This window comes from Ochlerotatus camptorhynchus, unplaced genomic scaffold (assembly GCF_037179485.1).
Source record: "Ochlerotatus camptorhynchus isolate MF236.1 unplaced genomic scaffold, CSIRO-AGI_Acam_v1.1 ptg000105l, whole genome shotgun sequence".
Classification (NCBI taxonomy): Eukaryota; Metazoa; Arthropoda; class Insecta; order Diptera; family Culicidae; genus Ochlerotatus; species Ochlerotatus camptorhynchus.
In genome coordinates, this window is record NW_027040595.1 from 727,337 (window position 1) to 745,778 (window position 18,442).

General features: G+C 39.1%; 1 protein-coding gene across 15 annotated transcripts in view; it reads right to left on the reverse strand.

The window, feature by feature from the left end:
• LOC135699279 (uncharacterized) overlaps positions 1–18,442 on the reverse strand; it is a 95,711-nt gene that overhangs the window by 66,448 nt on the left and 10,821 nt on the right. For 14 of the 15 annotated variants that reach the window (XM_065219489.1, XM_065219485.1, XM_065219482.1 and 11 more), the window contains exons 3-4: positions 5,646–5,762; positions 4,491–4,630 (exon numbers count right to left, since the gene is read on the reverse strand). In XM_065219489.1, coding sequence (XP_065075561.1) covers positions 4,491–4,630; positions 5,646–5,762 — 257 coding nt within the window. The remainder of the gene's footprint in view (positions 1–4,490; positions 4,631–5,645; positions 5,763–18,442) is intronic. The other variant, XM_065219490.1, reaches the window with a different exon arrangement.

Sequence of the window (18,442 nt, forward strand, 5' to 3'; positions counted from 1 at the left end):
TCACTGTTTTCTGCCAACACTGCCGGTGTAGCAATGAAAGTCAGACTCCAAACTGAAATAATTTCGAAGTTGATTATCTTAGTGGTTTGGTATGTTCTGATGAATTATTCAAAACAATAGATCTATCTCATGTGCGTTATTAGAGAGGGGGAGGGGAATTAACTACACCCTCCGAAGCCCTCTTTACTCATATCAATAGAAGTAAAGTTTCAAACTGAAATAATTTCAGAGCATCTTATCTTATCGATTTGGGATGTTCAGATAAATTATTTAAAAACAATTTTTCAATCTCATAAACATAGTTCTTACTCATATAAATGAAAGTAAAGCTTCAAACTGAAATAACTTAGGTGTTTCGGATTTTGTCAAATTGGTACGTTCAGATGCATTCAAAAACATTTGCTCCAATTAATACGATTAGTTCTCTTCTTCTTTTTCTTTCTGTTTGAGCTGTCATCTAACAACTCAGTGTTGGGCCAGTATCTATACTATAGGCGTAGTCTGATATGGGGGAGGGGAGGGGCTTTCTGTATCCCTTAAAGAGTGAAATAAATTCGAAGTTTCCCATGACCCCGGGTTGTTCGAATGGGTTATAAAAAAAACATTTGCCAAATCTCATAAGAGCAGTTTGAAAGCACCTCCTTCCCTAATCTTTTGGTGTAATATACAATGTAAGACATATACACAGAAATATCATTGGATTGTAATTATTATACAGTAATGACCCTATTTTGCCAGCCACCTTTTTGAAACTCTTTTCTAATGTTGTACGAAACCCATGCGCATTTTCAATGGTTTTATTGCACCAAAGTATACCTTAAACACCCATCTTGAAGATGCATGATCAGGAATTACGATTTTATGAAATGATTTAATGATAAAAGTCTAATGCACAAAGGGGCTGACAAAATCGGGTCATTACTGTATTTCAGTTTAATTTATTTTACGATTTCTCAGGGTACTCCTTTCGATGCTGCTCGATCACCTGAGCAAATATTGCTGTTGAACTTGATCTTGGGTGGATGTCTTGATAAAGTCAGAAATTAGCTTCACCACATCGATTGTTAGCAATCGTTTTGTATCGCATTACAATAATCTGTATCACTACTCCACTCGTTTGCCGGTTTTCGCATAAAGTCGGTCAAAATTTCGAAAAGGAATCAGCACTGAAGAAATTACGTTTGACTTGGGAGCCCAACTAAAACGTAGCCCACTTAAAAATAGACCAACGAGCGAAATCCGATTGTGCCTACGTCGGAGATGAAACTCGTGAAGACATCTTTCGTTTTAATATTTTAATATTGAAATTTTAAATTTTCCAGCTGCTAATAATTCAAACAACATCACCTCACTAACAACTGGACGGACAAGTGGATATCAAGCTGAACATTGCATTAGGTCCTAAGTTACATTGATCGATTCTCTTCGTCAAATTTCTCTTTCGTTAATAACTTGACCACATAACAGTTTCTTTTTGTGTTTGTCGTAATAGAAGCTAGATAAAATACCTGGGAATGTCTTTACATGGCCGTGGGAACACAAAGAGAAACTCGATGAAGAGAATCTGTCAATGTTACTTAGGCCTAATGTAATGTTCAACTTGATATTTAATATTTACACTTCAACAATTTTCGATTCACAAACAGCGTATAGTAAGCTCCCCTTTGCCCCGTAACGTGGGTAGATCACCTTTTCGTGGTACGTTACGGGATTTAAGATCTACCACCGATTCCTTGTCTTGACTACTTCAAACTACGGGAATAGGATTTTTCAGTAATCAAAGGAACACATCTTAGTCCTTGTTACTTTTTATGCCTTGTTGATAGTGATAAGTCCTCGGGTTGCCTGGACCGAGGATGATCTTGAAACAAGGAAAAAAATGAGTTAGTTATTTAGTCTTCATCTATTTGATTCCTAATCTTCTAATCGTTGTTCCCTAGTTTGAAGTGGTTAAGATTAGGGTTCTGATGCATGGTCCAATTTTGACTGACAAAGGGGCGCGCCTTTGTGTTTCAACACTCCGAAGGGTATACATAGCGGGACCTTTCAATTAGAATCGATTCCTTGCGATAAAAGCAAGAATGACAACTGTATCAAAACCGAATACTTCATCATTTCTCAATAGTGATGAAGTAATACGACATGCACTTAACTAAGGACACGGGATATACTACAATAGATCAAATTACTGGTCGAAGTAGTTTTATGTCCCGAACAGAGGAGAAAAAAAGCTCCCCTTTACACCCCCCCCCCCCCTTCCCTCCCCCGTACTCTAACTACGCTTGTGAGATTGAGCAATTGTTTTTGTATAATTATCAAATACTCCAAAAAAATTCAGTTTGGAGTCAGACTCCCATTGGTTCACCGGCAGTGTTGGCAGAAAAAGCGTTTTATTACATTTGATTCAAACCAAAAATATTTGAACAGTTATAACTTTTTGTACAAACATTTTAGCATCATACTTCCAAGTTTTTAGGCACTTGCTGGACTATATTTGAACGTGGTTAGTTTCATGGTTGATGCAAAATTGTGGTCCTTATAGATAAAAATGTAAAAAAGTAGGTTTTCCCATACTAATTTCCATACTAATTTCAAACACAATGCGGAAAGCCGGGCTACAACCAATCGTCCCCAAATTGCACAGTTGTTTAGGACCCCAAATGGAACCAAAAAAGGGTTGTTCTCGCTTGGTGAGGTACATTTCATATAACGGTGACCCACTCTAATAGGTATACTGAATATGTATACAAATGGCTCTACACGTACTGCATTTATCTGGATCAAGATAATTTTCAAAATTGTGCCATATTGTCTTATCTATTGTATAAAAAGCATTATGCAGGCTTAATAAATCGCTGGGCAAAATGGATGAACACACCTAGCGATTCGTACAGAATTCATTGCCTTCCAAATAGTAGTGTTATATTGATCGGTGTAATGACACCGATGTACATATAATTAAATAATGATGAACATTTTCTCAAATCACAATATTTATTCACCCCGTGCGCCATCAAATTGCAAACCGAACAAATAGAAATTTCCCCGAACGAATTACGGTCTGCTCCGCCACACGATAAAATAATCCAATGGCGTCACATCATTCAATATTGTTGTGTCGTGCTCTGGTCGCGATGAGAGCAGAAAGCTGCAGAAGCATCACAAAAATGCGACTAATTTCTCTTTTGAGAACACAACTGAGCGCTTAACTGCTGTCTATTTTCAAAAAATGAGCAAATTTGACTCAACGCCACAATAAATTATAGACGAAAACCGCCTAAGCAAAAATGCGACGCAACGTGCCACCATCATCGCTCTGATGCAGTATAGTAGGAGATAAACTTATAGCTTCATTCGAATAAGGTACACCGGGGCTAGCTGAAACACAGGCAGGTGTATCTCTTAGTGGAAGTGAATAATCACTATGATTATGTTTAGCCTAGTAGTTTGCCACTCAAAAATAATCACAGTGAATATTCAATTCCACTTGTAGATATTTACGCTATCCGTTTCGAGTCGCCCAGGTGTACCTTACACAGAAGACCGTTTTTCTTTCGCACGGTTGAGGATACTCGTGTAGTTGATGTACTCATATCATCATAAAATGCGAGAGTCAAGAATAAACATAAATGAAAAATAAATGTGTCATCTATGGTACGCCGTCATTGGTGGTTTCTTGCAACCCACCTACGCCTCATATAAATAGCACAAAATTTCACCCAAAAAATGAATGTTTTGCATCCGCGTAACTGATTATTTCTGTCATAAATATCAAAGTTTTTAAAATGTGAAAATAAGTACAGAGTGGCAATGAATCTTGGTTCAAGAGAGCGCATGTATGCCACATTATTTAAAAAGCCGACCCAAACATTAAACGTTGACCGAGGTTCCCACAAGCGAATTAACAATCACTTTCTCTACTCTATTGCAATGTGGTGGAGCATCTGCTTCAACGCTCCCGTTTTTGTACTGCCTTTTTTTTCTGCGCTCCCGTTGTTGGGCGCTTAAAACATCATAGACGACCTCGTGAGATGACCACTGACTGCAACAGAGTTGGATGTATTCATTGGTATTTAAAAACACGCGTCGTCTGATACCCAGAAAATCTCCTTCGGTCTCACTCACATGGTTGGTAGACCTACGCGCTGACATGTGGATCATGAAATTCACTTGGACTGCGCGGTGTCTGCTTTCAATATCGAATTGCGTCAGTTGGATTTAAAATATTATCGGTTGGATGCAGCATGTCGATGATAAATGAGCTAAATGGTTGATCGTTTTTGCTTCGGAAAAGTTGGTCAAAATTATGCGAATGGAATTCGGTCAAAATTGGTTTAAATAAAGTGGTTTATAAATGTGCATCCAATCTTCTGTTTTGAAGCTACTCTAAAGCTCTAATAGCATGTAATCCAGCACCTTACACCACCGTGATAAAAGCATATCTGTGTTCGAATTAGCATGAAATACCCAAATGGGAAATCATCACTTACCCTGCCCTCAACGATCCTGGGTGATGACTGTGGTCGCTCGCTGTGTACTGATCCAACGTGGGGAATCGCTCGGCCACGTTCTCGCATGGCAGGATGAATTGTGTCTGGCCGGAGGTGTGGTGGTCGTTCTTGTCGTATACCTGTTCGATAAAGGGTCACGATTAAAATGTGTTCTAACTAAACAAGCAGTTAGTACATAATTGAAAACAAACACAAAACGCAACATAATCTCAAAACATAACTGTAATGGGAAGTTTAGATAAGAGTAAAGAAGTAGAGGAAATGGCATTCTTGGAAGAAGAAAAAACAGCTTATTAGTGTGCTTCTGTTAAATCTGCTCATTATTAAATTTCATCACAAATATTGTGAAACGTAACCTTTTCCAGCAGAATCAGCAGATTTGTTTCAGTGAGGAAAAGGCTGTTACAAAAGACGTCACACTAATATCTTCCGAATAAGTGGCACTGCAGTAGGGCATACCAAATGGTTCATGGGCTGCGAACAAAAGATGTCATGCTTGAAATCTCATCCTTTTCAATGATGAATAACAGCGTGTATGCGCTGTGAATAAGCGTTTTACCGCAACCTACCACCAGCAGCCTTCACTTTATGCCTTGACTGTTGGATAGATGCAGGTCCAATACGATCCGATGTTGAACAAACGTTGACGCTTGGCTGGCTGAATTTTCAATATATGTAAATCCGATTTATTATCCATTTTAAATTGAATAAATGCGTCCCACAATAACTCCAATCGATCAGGAAAGTCATCAATTAATTACAGCAAAATCACTGACATTTTGATGGTGATTGAACAATCAATAATTCATGTGATAACGTGAAACGAATCGATAATTTTGTGCTCAAAACCTGTATCAATCTTTTTGAATCACGGTATTTATGTGATATAAATTAGTGAATTAAAGTAAGGGTACTACAAAAGCCTGTGTTAGGTGAGCAGAGCAAATACTGTGGATTCCAATGGGGATGGTATTTATCAATTGGGGTGGAAATTGTAAGATGTTAATTTTTTTGATATTTTTCGGAGCAGAAACCAAACTCAGCGGGATTGGTTAGAGCGAAAGCTTGATTAAAAAAAAATCCACCCAAAAGTAAAACAGCGCCAAACAAGAAACCATAACGAACGCAACCTACTGCTGTCTTCCACCGTGGGTCCAATGTTCCGCTTGCGGAACAAATTCTGCTGGCTAGGGATATTGATCGACATGTTGGCAAAAGTTTCCTCCTGATCCAACACAACATCGCAACAACCTGTATTCGAGCGAGAAAACAAAAATAAATCATTGATACATGATTAACAAGAAAAAATTACCATACGAGCTGCGAATGATGATCATTATCGAGCAATGAACTCTATTCCAACTTCTCCGATCAATTTTCTTTCAATGTTGGTAATTAAAACGGAAATATCAACCCCATCCGATTTGTTAACATCTCTCGCTTTTCATTGAAAGGTAGAGACCATCTGATTGGTGTATTTCAGTGCACACGAACCATTATGGAACTGCTATGCTCATAGGCGTTGGCAGAGGTTGGCAGAGAGGAGGGCAAAACCCAAAATTATTAAAAAATTAAATTGTTAAGTTCTTTAAGGTTTTACAAAGGGTAAATAATTTGTTTTCTTCTTCATTTTCTAAATGTATTGGTAAAATTCAGTCCAGTGTATGTCACCACGCCAAAACTGTTCATGTTTCATAAATATCAACTGGTATGTTGAGGAAAGTTTAACCATCTCTTTTCTTCCTTCATTTCTATACAACAGCAAATGTGACGTCACACGACCTAGTGCATAAGGATGTTGTAGACAAAACATTCACATTTCCAAACCGCGCTGTGAGAATTTGTGTTTACACTCCTGATGGTAAGCTCCAACCGGTATTATCCTCTGTTTAAATCCTGAACATGAATGTCAGGCTGTTATGGTGTCGACGTCAATGTTAATCAATACGATCCTTAATAAACATTTGGCAGATCCTTCCATCAGGGCCGGTATTGAAAGTTGATCCGAGTTGGAGCTTACCGCCATGAGAGGGAAAGCGAATGATAGTTTACGTGCACTGCTGCCATCTTTCCTGTTAGTGTTTAATTAAATCTTCTGTGACTTTTTTAATTGGACCGGTAAAATGCCTAAAATGGTAGTTTTTGACTTATTTATTCAGTTTCTAATATTTATTCACCATAAAATACATCCACTCATCTATGATAATAAGTCAAACTTCACAATAACTGTGCTATGCTTCGAAGAATACAAGTAAGTAAATAAGCAGGTGTTTTATATGAAATATATGTTGTAAATGTTTGTAAAAAATTTTGAACATACTGAGAGGTAAGCACATATCGGTAAGAGACGTGTGTGTGAGAAAATTTGCGAAAAAATCTAAGGGCACGGTGGGATTCGAGCCCGCAATTCTCATGCAGTACACGGGTGCATTGTCAATTTACCACTTCATTCGAGCAGTTAAAATGACGTTTACTACCACTCAAACTTTGAAATAAAACATTATTTTTAGATTTTTTATTATTTTTAGAAAAGTAGCCATCATTTGTGCGTTTCATAAAAAATAGAAATTAGTTGTTCCAGTTTTGTGAAATCGCTGGTAGAAAGTCACGCCAAAACTGCTTGACAAAATGGTCAATTCTATAACAACACGTGAAAAGGGCATACAAGGTTTTTGTAAACAAACCTTCTTATGTTCTATTCTCACCACCCATATGACACCAACGCAAACCTTTAACATCACCGGGTAGGGGAAACTTTCCCCTTCCCGATGATATTGCTGGTTTGCATGGGCGACCCTCGGTTGGCGAGAAAAGGGCCTACGTAGGTTTGTTTACAAAAAGCTTGTATGCCCTTTCACATGTGGCTTTTGAATTATACAACGGTGGACCTATATGGACTATGCATGTATTTGGCTAATGACATTTGAGTTTCGACGAAGGATTTCGATAGTTCCATTAGTGCAATTAACACTGAAGACGTCTGCACAGATTTTATTTAGAATTTTTAACTATTTTTGGGTTAATTATTAATAGCTTACTCTTCTTTTTGTTCTTGTGAGTGTTCCACTAATATCGTAATTCATAGCTTTCATCGTATTGGGCTACAAAATGGTGAGTTGACAACCTGGAAGGAGCGAAATACCTAGCCCTGGTCCTCACAAGTCCCTACTTCACGCCTCCCCGAGTCATATGATAACAAAAGACTTCCAGCTGACACATGGACACATCTGGGTGGCGTAGCCTGGGCAATGTTGCCAGTCCAGCAATAGCAAAGTGAAGAGATGCGACGCGAACACTGGTGCGGTAACCATAGTACGGTGATAGAGGAAATGCTTCATCAAACCCGAGCGTCTGTTCACCATGGAGGTGTGGCTCAAAACGTCGTCTGTTCTCCATGTTAGAAGCTGCTGATCACCGTCCTAGTGCCAGCGTGGGACTCTAAACAGAGCTGTGCACGATGGTCCCCCGGTGAGACAGGGGGTTAGGGCAGGCCCAACAAGCCGCCCTGGAAAAAACAAAGTTGCAAATACTGAAGAAAGAAATACGGATCGGAACAATCGGCACAGACCTACGCGACGAAATAAGGACTAAGATTGGAAACTCGGAACATGGAACTGCAAATCTCTCGGCTTCCCGGTCTGCGATAGGTTAATCTATGACGAACTTCAACCACGCAACTTCGAAGTCGTAGCACTGCAGGAACTTTGCTAGGCGGGACAAAAGGTATGGAAAAGTGGGCATCAAGCGGCATGACATGAACGCTCAGGGAGGACGGGAGGCAATGTATAGACCGGTAATCGGACCAAACAGCCTGCATGCCGTATCGAACGACAACGGCCAACGATGCGTGAACTTTGCAGCCTCTCGGGGTATAGTAGTTCGGAGTACCTTTTTCCCCCGCAAGGATATCCACAAAGCAACCTGGAGATCACCTGATCAACACACAGAAAACCAAATCGATCACGTTTTAATCGACGGGAAATTCTTCTCCGACATTATCAACGTCCGCACGTACCGCAGTGCGAACATAGACTCGAACCACTACCTATTTGCAGTATGCATGCGCTCAAAACTTTCGACGGTGCATAACACCCGTCGAAGTCGAACGCCGCGACCGAACATTGAGCAACTACGGGACGCCGGAGTTGCCCAGGACTACGCGCAGCAGCTGGAAGTTGCACTACACACGGAAGAGCAGCTTGGAGCAACTTCTCTTGAAGATGACTGGAAGGACATCCGTTCCGCCATAGGTAGTACTGCTGCAGCGGCACTAGGTACTGCAATCCCGGACCGAAGAAATTACTGGTTTAACGGTGAATGCAAACTTTTAGTAGAGGAGAAGAATGCAGCACGGGCGAGAATGCTGCAACACCGCACGAGATTGAATGTGGAGCGATACAGACAAGCGCGGAACAGACAAAACACGGTTTTCCGAAGGAAGAAGCGTCAGCAGGAAGACCGAGATCGTGAGGCAATGGAAAATCTGTACCGCGTAAACGACACACGGAAGTTCTACGAGAAGCTAAATAGTTCGCGAAAAAGGTACGTGCCGCAAGCCGATATGTGCAAGGACTTGGACGGTAACCTTCTCACGAAAGAGTGTGAGGTGATTGAGAGGAGGAAGCAGTACTATGACGTGCACCTCAACGGTGAAGCAGCAGAAAACGAAGGTGGCACGGCAACAGACCTTGGAGCACACGTAGAAGACGACAGGCTACCAGCCCCTGATCTTCAAGAATTTGAGGAGTTGATCGGTCGGCTGAAGAACAACAAAGCAACTGGTGTAGATCAACTACCAAGTGAGCTATTAAAATACGGTGGTGAAGCACTGGCTAGAGCGCTGCACTGGGTTATTGCCAAGATTTGGGAGGAGGAGATATTACCGAAGGAGTGGATGGAAGGTGTCGTATGCCCAATCAACAAAAAGGGCGACAAGTTGGATTGCTGCAACTATCGCGTGATCCGCTGCTGAGCGCCGCCTACAAGGTACTCTCCCAAATTCTATGCCGCCACCTGTCACCATTTGTAAGAGAGTTTGTGGGGCAATACCAGGCGGGATTCAAGGGTGCCCGCGCTACCATGGACCAAATTTTTGCGATTCGGCAGGTTCTGCAGAAATGCCGCGAATACAACGTGCCCACACATCATTTGTTCATGGATTTCAAATCCGCATGCGACACAATCGATCGAGATCAGCTATGGCAGATTATACACGAGTACGGATGTCCGGATAAACTGACGCGATTGGTCAAGGTGACGCACATCACTCGGCGTTGTTCGAGTATCGGGGAAACTCTCGAGTCCCTTTGAATCTCGAAGGGGGTTACGGCAAGGTGATGGACTTTCGTGTCTGCTATTCAACATCGCTTTAGAAGGTGTGATCAGAAGAGCCGGGATAGACACGAGTGGCACGATTTTCAGGAAGTCCATCCAAGGGCAAGGTGGATCGAGTAGAAGGCGACTTGCGGATCCTTCGCAGACTACGAGGCTCGCGAAGTGTGGCCATGGATCGAGTAGAGTGGAGACGACTTCTTCGGACAGCAGAGGACAACAAGGCCTTATCCTGATCGGTAAGATAAGTAACGTATGGATGATTATTCGAAATTCTCATTAAAAATTTGGCATTTGATCTAATTCACTCTAGTTACAATTTGTTTCATAACCCATACATAAAACAAAAAGTACGTCCAGCTCCCTGCCTACGCCTTTGGCTACACCTGCCTTTTGGGAACTAGTGAAGGAGAAAGGTGTAATTACCGCTTCAAAGGAGAAGGCCGTAATTGAGTTTCGTTCAGTGAAATCAAGGCAAGTCATTATGGCACCTTTTGATGTTTCAATCAGGTGCATCGTGTGCAATATTTGCTGGGAAATATTACTGAGAGTAGGCTCGGGGGCAATATTAGAAATAGCATGTATGATAACTCTATGAAACTACTATGAGCTACGAATTGAAATAAGTGAATTTGTTTGATTAATACAATTTATCGAATTATTAATCGTTCCGGGCGATAATCAAATCTTTCACAATATTTCTGACCCTGAAATGTAGAGTGTGCAATACATATCTATTTGAAGATAGTTCAGAAGATGTGATCACCTTTCAATTCAATTTCAATTAAATAACCTGACCACGTGCGACAACAAAATTCCTAGCAGATTTATATGAATTACGACGAATTGATATTGTGATAGTGATAGAGTGGTGGTCATCTTTATCTATGATTTCAGCGTGAACAAATCAATAATATGTACGTTTGTTCCGATACTTAAGTTTATAGACTACGCTACTAAGAATGGAAGAACGCATGCTATAAATATCACTGTGCTGTTGAACTCCGTGTTCTAGGACAGAAAACTTTTATCGTGTTTGCCTTTCTTTTTCTTGCCTGAGTTAATGTCTAGAATTTGTGCCCTAACACGTCTCATCAAAAAAATCATTTAGAAAAATAATGCAGCAGATCCATTCAAAACAACATTGCTTATCTTGCAGGATTCTTGATTATCATGATATAAAATATAGCCATTTTGGAATAAGCGTATTTTGAGTTCATATTATACTAAGCGAACTTCTCACTTCTCTCTGTCAATTTTATTTTGCACAATGCCGAATGGTGGTGTAGAGGTAAGCGTGACTGCTTTCTCACCCCAATGGTTCTGGGTTCAATCCCAGCCGAGGTCGGTGGGATTTTTCTGAGGCATAAAAATCACTGGTCACGTCTTCCTTCGGAAGAGAAGGAAAGCCGTTGGAACCGGCCCATGTTTGAAAGGGGGCGATATCCTACGCAGGTACCTTCCTGCACATTCCATTGCCGTCCATGTATGGCAATCGATGTCCGTCGGTGATTGACACTAGATTGCGGAACAGAGACCGACGATAAATAAAGGAAAGAAGAAAACTTTAGGTACAAAATTTCAATGCGATTTAATTAACTGTTTTTTAAGTTAAAATCATAGCTCAAATATTACTTTTAACCGATATTAACAAGGAATGAAATAAGAAAGATTCATATGTCTACCATAAGAATTTAATTTACTTGAAAATTACAGTTTTTTTCCCATCATGCAATTCTTTTACCATTTTCATCTGGTTCATGCAAACAGAACTGCTTAATTAAACTTTATTGGTTTTGTACTGCTTGATGAAAGTAAAAAGAAGAACCTGAGTGCACTTTTCACTAGTTGCTGGGGTCATTCTGATGGTTGGCATATTAATGATATCCAAAAATCATCACAACGTAAAACAAGTAAAAGAAAATCTGTTTTCGGATGCGTTGATCTCCACTTCTGTATCGGAAATTATCATTATGTAACCACTTTGTTCATATTTGTTTTTTCAATGCTATTTTTATTGAAAACTGAGATCCTAGACTTTACTCCGTGGTTAACTTGATAGTCTTGTAAGTCTGAGAAAAATGTAGGAGCTCGATGTTTCATACTAGATTTTGCTGTGTACATTCCTTATAAGAAATTGGCCGACATTAAAGGTGTCAGTACACGAGACAAATATTTGTCTCGTGTACTAATACCTTAAGGAATGTTGTACATGGAATGCACAGTGGTCCAGATATGCAATCCAACTGGACAAAATTAATAACTCCCCGGAGTATCGTTGTAGCAATTTAATGTCTTCGGCAAAGTTAGTCAACTATACAAGGCCTAATTTGTGGCCTTAAGTTTCAGGTCATGTTCAAGCAGTTCTTTTTTATCTTCCTTTTCTTTCTTTATTATTTATTAGCAGCACGGAAAAGCAAATATGAGTACAGTGTACTTTAAAACTCTTTCTCAAATGGGCTTAACACCTCTTCGTCTTTACGCAGTACATGCCAAATGAATCAATTTAATTTTTGAATGAATGAATGACATAGAATTTGTTTTAATCGTAAAAGGTTATGTTGAATAATGGTGCTGCAGACGTTGAAACCATCAGACCAATTTAATATCAAGTTTTAGTTATTTTGTATAACTACAGCAAAAAACCTAGCTTTTACCGTTATTTTTTTATTTGAATTTTTCCTCCACGATGCATATTCTATATTTATTCCTGAAAAATAATTTGCTCACGCAAAATGTTGTAGAACATTGTTAATATTTTAGCAAAGTTTTGCAGGCTAACAATGGTAAAAAATTAAACATTTTCATAATTCCAAATTTCTCAAATGCACAAGTTCACGCAGAATGAAATGATTGCAGTCAAAAGTAACGAATTTATTCTAAATTTTCTTTAAAATTTGCAACGGTATTCATTAAGTCTTTTATGTGCGGCTGTTTATGTTATTGTACTTTTTTCACGTTTCTCATCATTTTTGCTAAACTGGGTGGTCAAAACCAGTTTATTCTTTAGCAAAAGTTGTTTTCAGAAATGAAAAAAACCCAGAATGAAAAAACAAACATTTTTGTTTTTGACGTAGGACTACAAAGTGGGGGTACACTTTGTGAAAATCTAAAAGGGAACATGTAACAAAATTATGAAAGATTTTGAACGTGAATAGCTCAGCTGCCCTTGGACCAATTTCAATAAATTTATCACCAATCGATCAGAAAAAATTCTACGCATCTACCTAATGTAGGAATTTATCATTTTCAAAATGAATTGAATTGAAAATTGCACGAATGTGAAACTGTTGCTACGATTATTAAAATTATCACCAATTGCCTGCGAAAAACGATTTCCCTAACACAGATGTCAAAGTTGAATTTCAGCCAGTCTCACCAAACGGTGTTTATTCAATAACCGCGTGGTGAGTGGTGGTGTTCTCCAGTACACAACGAAAGGCTGCCTGCAAGCAATGAGCTGCAGCCCACATGAGCATCAATAGATGGAGGAAGAAGCCCCACCGATATTGATCGGAATCAGTAGCTCTTCGTGAGTCGCTGTGGGCCATCTATGTCAAGCGCGGCATACTAAAGAGTATACACAGAGAGAACCCTGCTCAAATTCCAATTCCTTCACAAAATACAAGCTCCTGCTGCAGTTAACCAATAAGATTTATTATATAAGACCACGTAGTCCTACTTCACCAATGCGTACAACCCCATAGGGCTGTCCATTGTAGTTTTTAAATAACTCGGAAACAACAGGCTGTGTAATTTTAACATCTTCAAATGATTAAAAAAAAAACAACTTTTTTGATGACGTCAAGTCACCAGAATGTCACAGAGAATCGATCTATTTTGGCTCCAACTATGCGGATGAGTTTTGAACAATCTGTTTATGGAGTATCCTTATTTTAATGTGATTTGTTTTAAATCTGGTAACCACAAAAATGCTTCGTTTAGGAATTATTGATTTCGTCTCGCTATATTGCATTCCTCACCCACTATGGCAGCTTATTCCTTGAAATAAGCTTTATATTTTTGTATTATCTGTGAATTTACATAAGGAAAACACGTTCCTTACATGTTCATTATCGTAAATATCTAAAACATTCGTTTCACTGAACTTTATTGTTTTTCCAATAACTCGAAAACAGTAGGCTGTGGAATTTTGACGTCGTCCAAAGAGGTATTTATTTTGTAAAGATGAACATCTCTGAAAATTAAGAGTGAAAAGTTCGATTTTGGAGACTGTCACTGCCACTATCTGTTTCAAAATATTCATTTCATCTAAATATTTACATTATTTGACATATCATGACAGCAGTAGGAGTATTTTCTACAATCAAATGGTTTTCAATAATCAAACGTCACATAGCAAAAAAAAAAAAATTTTGATATCACATCAAAGTGGATGCACTTCAATCGTGTCAAAAATATGGTGCAATATTACTTGCCAAAAAGGACAAAATGGTCATTTATACAGTGCATGAACTGACATTACAGTGCATGCAGTTATTTTTTTTTTTGTGGCCATTAAAAATTACATGAGATATTCGACTGATTGAAGTGCATCCTCTTGGATGAAATATTAAAATTTATTTTTTGCTATGCATGTTATTAAGCGTGACTGCTTTCTCGCCCCAATGGGTCTGGGTTCAATCTCAGCCGAGGTCGGTGGGTTTTTTTTCTGAAGCATAAAAATCTCTGGTCACGTCTTCTTTCGGAAAGGAAGTAAAGCCGTTGGTCCCGGCCCATGCGTGTTGAATGGGTTCGATATCCTTGTGTGAAAGCTGCCTTCCTGCACATTCGATGTCCGTCGGTGATTGCGGAACAGAGACCGACGTTAAATAAAGTAATGTAGATGTTATTAATTATGTCAAGAGAGATTGCATTTCTAGCCAACTGTGGAATGGATTGAAGTGAAATTGAACAATAGGTTGGTTCCCGTACTTGCTTTTTTGCTTTTGCTGTAAGTTGCTGTAAGAAAATAATACAGGAATCCCAGATTTGAGTGATGGATGGTGCCATCCACCCACCGCCATTTTCAACAGTCTTTCAACCAATTGAGCTGACTTTTTGTGAGTGTCAATTTTGTGATTGGCCCTAATCACATACAAAAAATCAGCTCAATTGGTTGAAAAATATCTGAGAAATGGCGGTAGGTAGACGGCACCACCCATCGCGCAAATCAGGGATTCCTTTATTATTTTCCCAGAGCAACTAACAGCAGAAGCAAAAAAGTAAGTACGGAAACAAACCTAATGCAAAACTAAAAAACAAAAATCAAAACAGAACAGCATATATGACCACAACATTATTGTCTTTATGACGCACGTAGGGTTTCTAGAAGTTCAACTTAAAAATGAACCCCGGTAATACTATAGATACTAAAGATTCCAAGGCACAAAAAGTGTTTTTAGTAACCATGAAAAATAAATGCTCTTAGGCTGCCATCCGTGAAAAATATTTATACCATCAAAGAGCTTTTCGTTGTGCAGTTTTGTTTTGTTTTGCTTTGCTTCGAGCGCAAAAGTTCAAAATTAAGTGCAATGCAAATCTTTGCAATAATGAATCGAGGAGTGGTTTGCGTAATATTTCCTTCTTCCGTTTCCGCGAAATAAATCGGAATGTGGAGTGTGGAAAGCGTTTTGTGGTCTTCCAGCAGATTTCCACCGAACTGGGCAGCACCGTATTTGCAGCGTAAAATTGTCGGGTATGGTGAATCATCCTTTCGATTTTTAATTTACTCAATTAATTTATTACTCAAGATGAAACTTATAATTAAATGAAAATAAATAATAATTTTGCTCATAATATTACAATACTTTTTCCGCAAAAATACACCATTCTGACGTCATGCTCGTTAGTGTAACCAACTGACAGTTCGTTTGACTACACGGAGAAAAAGTACTACCCAAAATTGGAGTTCTTTTTACTTAATATTGAGCTGAGCCCCTCACTTGCACTCGTTATTGTTGTCAAAAAAGGAACAAGAGATTCGACCCAACGATATAGTTCAGCCTAATAAGTTACTTCTGAGTCAATTGCATATTCTCAAATTTACGTGAATTAAACTTAATTTTGGGTAAAATATACTTAAAAGTAGGTATTTTTTTTGCTGGTGTTAAATGGAAACTACTATGCGACTTACTCAAATTTGGGTTATTGAGCTGAACCCCGGAATTGAGGGAAAAGTACTTAATTTTGGATAGTTTTCCATCTCCGTGTACATTCTACCTCCCCTCCGCTTATCTATGGAAGCTATAGTATCATAGAGGTAACTCTAAGACTAGTAGGTCCCGAAGAAACGAGCTCTACTTTTTGGCTCAGCTCTGGTACTATCTTCGGTCCCAAGCTAATCGATTCACCCCTCGAAACATAGGAAAATTCATTGTTGATAGTATCTATAGTTAATACAATTGCAGTGTCCTTCAGATTTGTGAGGTGCAATGGTAGGGGAAATGGCGGCTTTTGCACCTAATTTCCTATTATCGTCAGGGGGTAAATTAAGTGCTCAATCATGTTCCAGAGCATCGTTTTGCAAAAAATTATCACTCTTAGACTTCATTTATCCCCTGACGATAATAGGTAAAGAATTTCCGAAGCCGTCATTTCCCCTATCAATATTTTTAGGAGAATTAGGTTTATATAGTGATATTGAGGTAATTTCAAATTCGTAATCAGCATTAAAAATAGAGCCAAAAATTGAAATTTCATCAATTATGATACATAGGCGCTAAATTAGGGGGGGAACTTTTGGTTAGCTCCCTAAAAGTATTCGTAAAAAGTGGTTTTGCACCCCCAATGTTCGAAATAAGTTTTCGATACTTTTGTATGGGGTGAGCTGGGAATAAAAGCAAGCTAATAAGTAATTCAAAGTTTATCATTTTCGTATTGAAAATTGAGGTAAAGGAGGAAGGTGTAAGCATCGGAGCCGTTTGAAACGCAATTCGGAAGGATGGCGAAGAAGCTACACACTTAAAAATAACAAATTTTACACGTAATATTAAGTGCTCCAAGACTGAAAATTTCGTTGCTCGACGCAAATTACGTTTGATTGAGCTATATTTCACGTTTTTTATAACTCAAGTTTATGTCAAAATTGCGTAGGCGTACTTTGGTTCGCGTGCAAAGGGCCTTACAAAGTTTGTTAACAAAAGCTTTTATGCCGTTATCAAATGTTACGCCTGATATGATCTTGGATACACACTACGAAAAAGTCGTATAAATGTCGGTTCCCTGAGACCGACACATGAAAGCGGCTCTTTTGACATAAGAATCAGTTGAAATAAACGAGAAATTCAATTCAATCAAACGTTCTCTTCGTCTCGCTGCTTATCTTTCGATTTGAGAACACTTAATTTTACATAAAATGTTTGTTTACGTTCCATGATTTAAGTCCAATATGGATTACGTCTCGTGTAAATGTAGTTATTTCTAAGTGTGTATTCATTGACTCATTTCATAATTTTAGCCTCATGCATGACGGGTTTTAACTCAAGTCATAAACTAACCACTTCGCTGGGGACACCCAGAATATGTCCAGTTTTCAGTTCTCATGTAATTTTGTAGGTCGCGAGATGGATTTTGACTCGAGCCATAATTTGGCCACATGCTTGGGGCCACCCGGAACATGTCCGGTTGTGGCCAATATAGTCGGGAACACTCAACATGACTACCAATGATCATAATTTGAATTCTCAAGTGATTTAATGCACACAGATAAAAATTCTGAATTTTAATTGTGATGTAAACATTCAATCACGTAGACTTTTATTTACGCAACCGAACAACTTGCAAACAATGATGGGCTTTTGTATATAATATTTGCTACAATGCATGAAATGTGTCGGAACTTTATATGATATATAATGTAAACGTATAAAGGGTGATGCGGTCAAAATTTGGTCAAGGGAAAACGCGTGTAAATCGGTGAAATCGTTTATTTAAAAAATCAAATTAAATTTCTTTTTCAAGTTCAATTAGTATAAAATTCAGGAAAAATATTCAGTTAGGCTTCCGCTTTTCCAAATCCGAATTGCCGGGCCTTACGCTTGACCCCTGCCATCAGATTTTGTACAGCCACCTTGTCCACCTTCTTCGCCGCAGAAAGCCAGTTTGCCTTGAACTGCTGCTCGCCCTTAGCAGTTTTTTTGGTCTTCTTTAGGTTCCGCTTGACAATAGCCCAGTATTTCTCAATTGGGCGGAGCTCTGGCGTGTTGGGAGGGTTCTTGTCCTTGGGAACCACCTGCACGTTGTTGGCGGCGTACCACTCCATGGCCTTTTTACCGTAATGGCAAGATGCCAAATCCGGCCAAAACAGTACGGAACAACCGTGTTTCTTCAGGAAAGGCAGCAGACGTTTATTCAAACACTCTTTCACGTAAATTTCTTGGTTGACAGTCCCGGAAGCTATGAAAATGCTGCTTTTCAAGCCACAGGTACAGATGGCTTGCCAAACCAGATATTTCTTTGCGAACTTTGACAGTTTCATGTGCTTGAAAACATCTGCTACCTTTCCCCTTCCTTTTGCCGTATAAAACTCCTGTCCCGGAAGCTGCTTGTAGTCGGCTTTGACGTAGGTTTCGTCGTCCATTACCACGCAGTCAAACTTC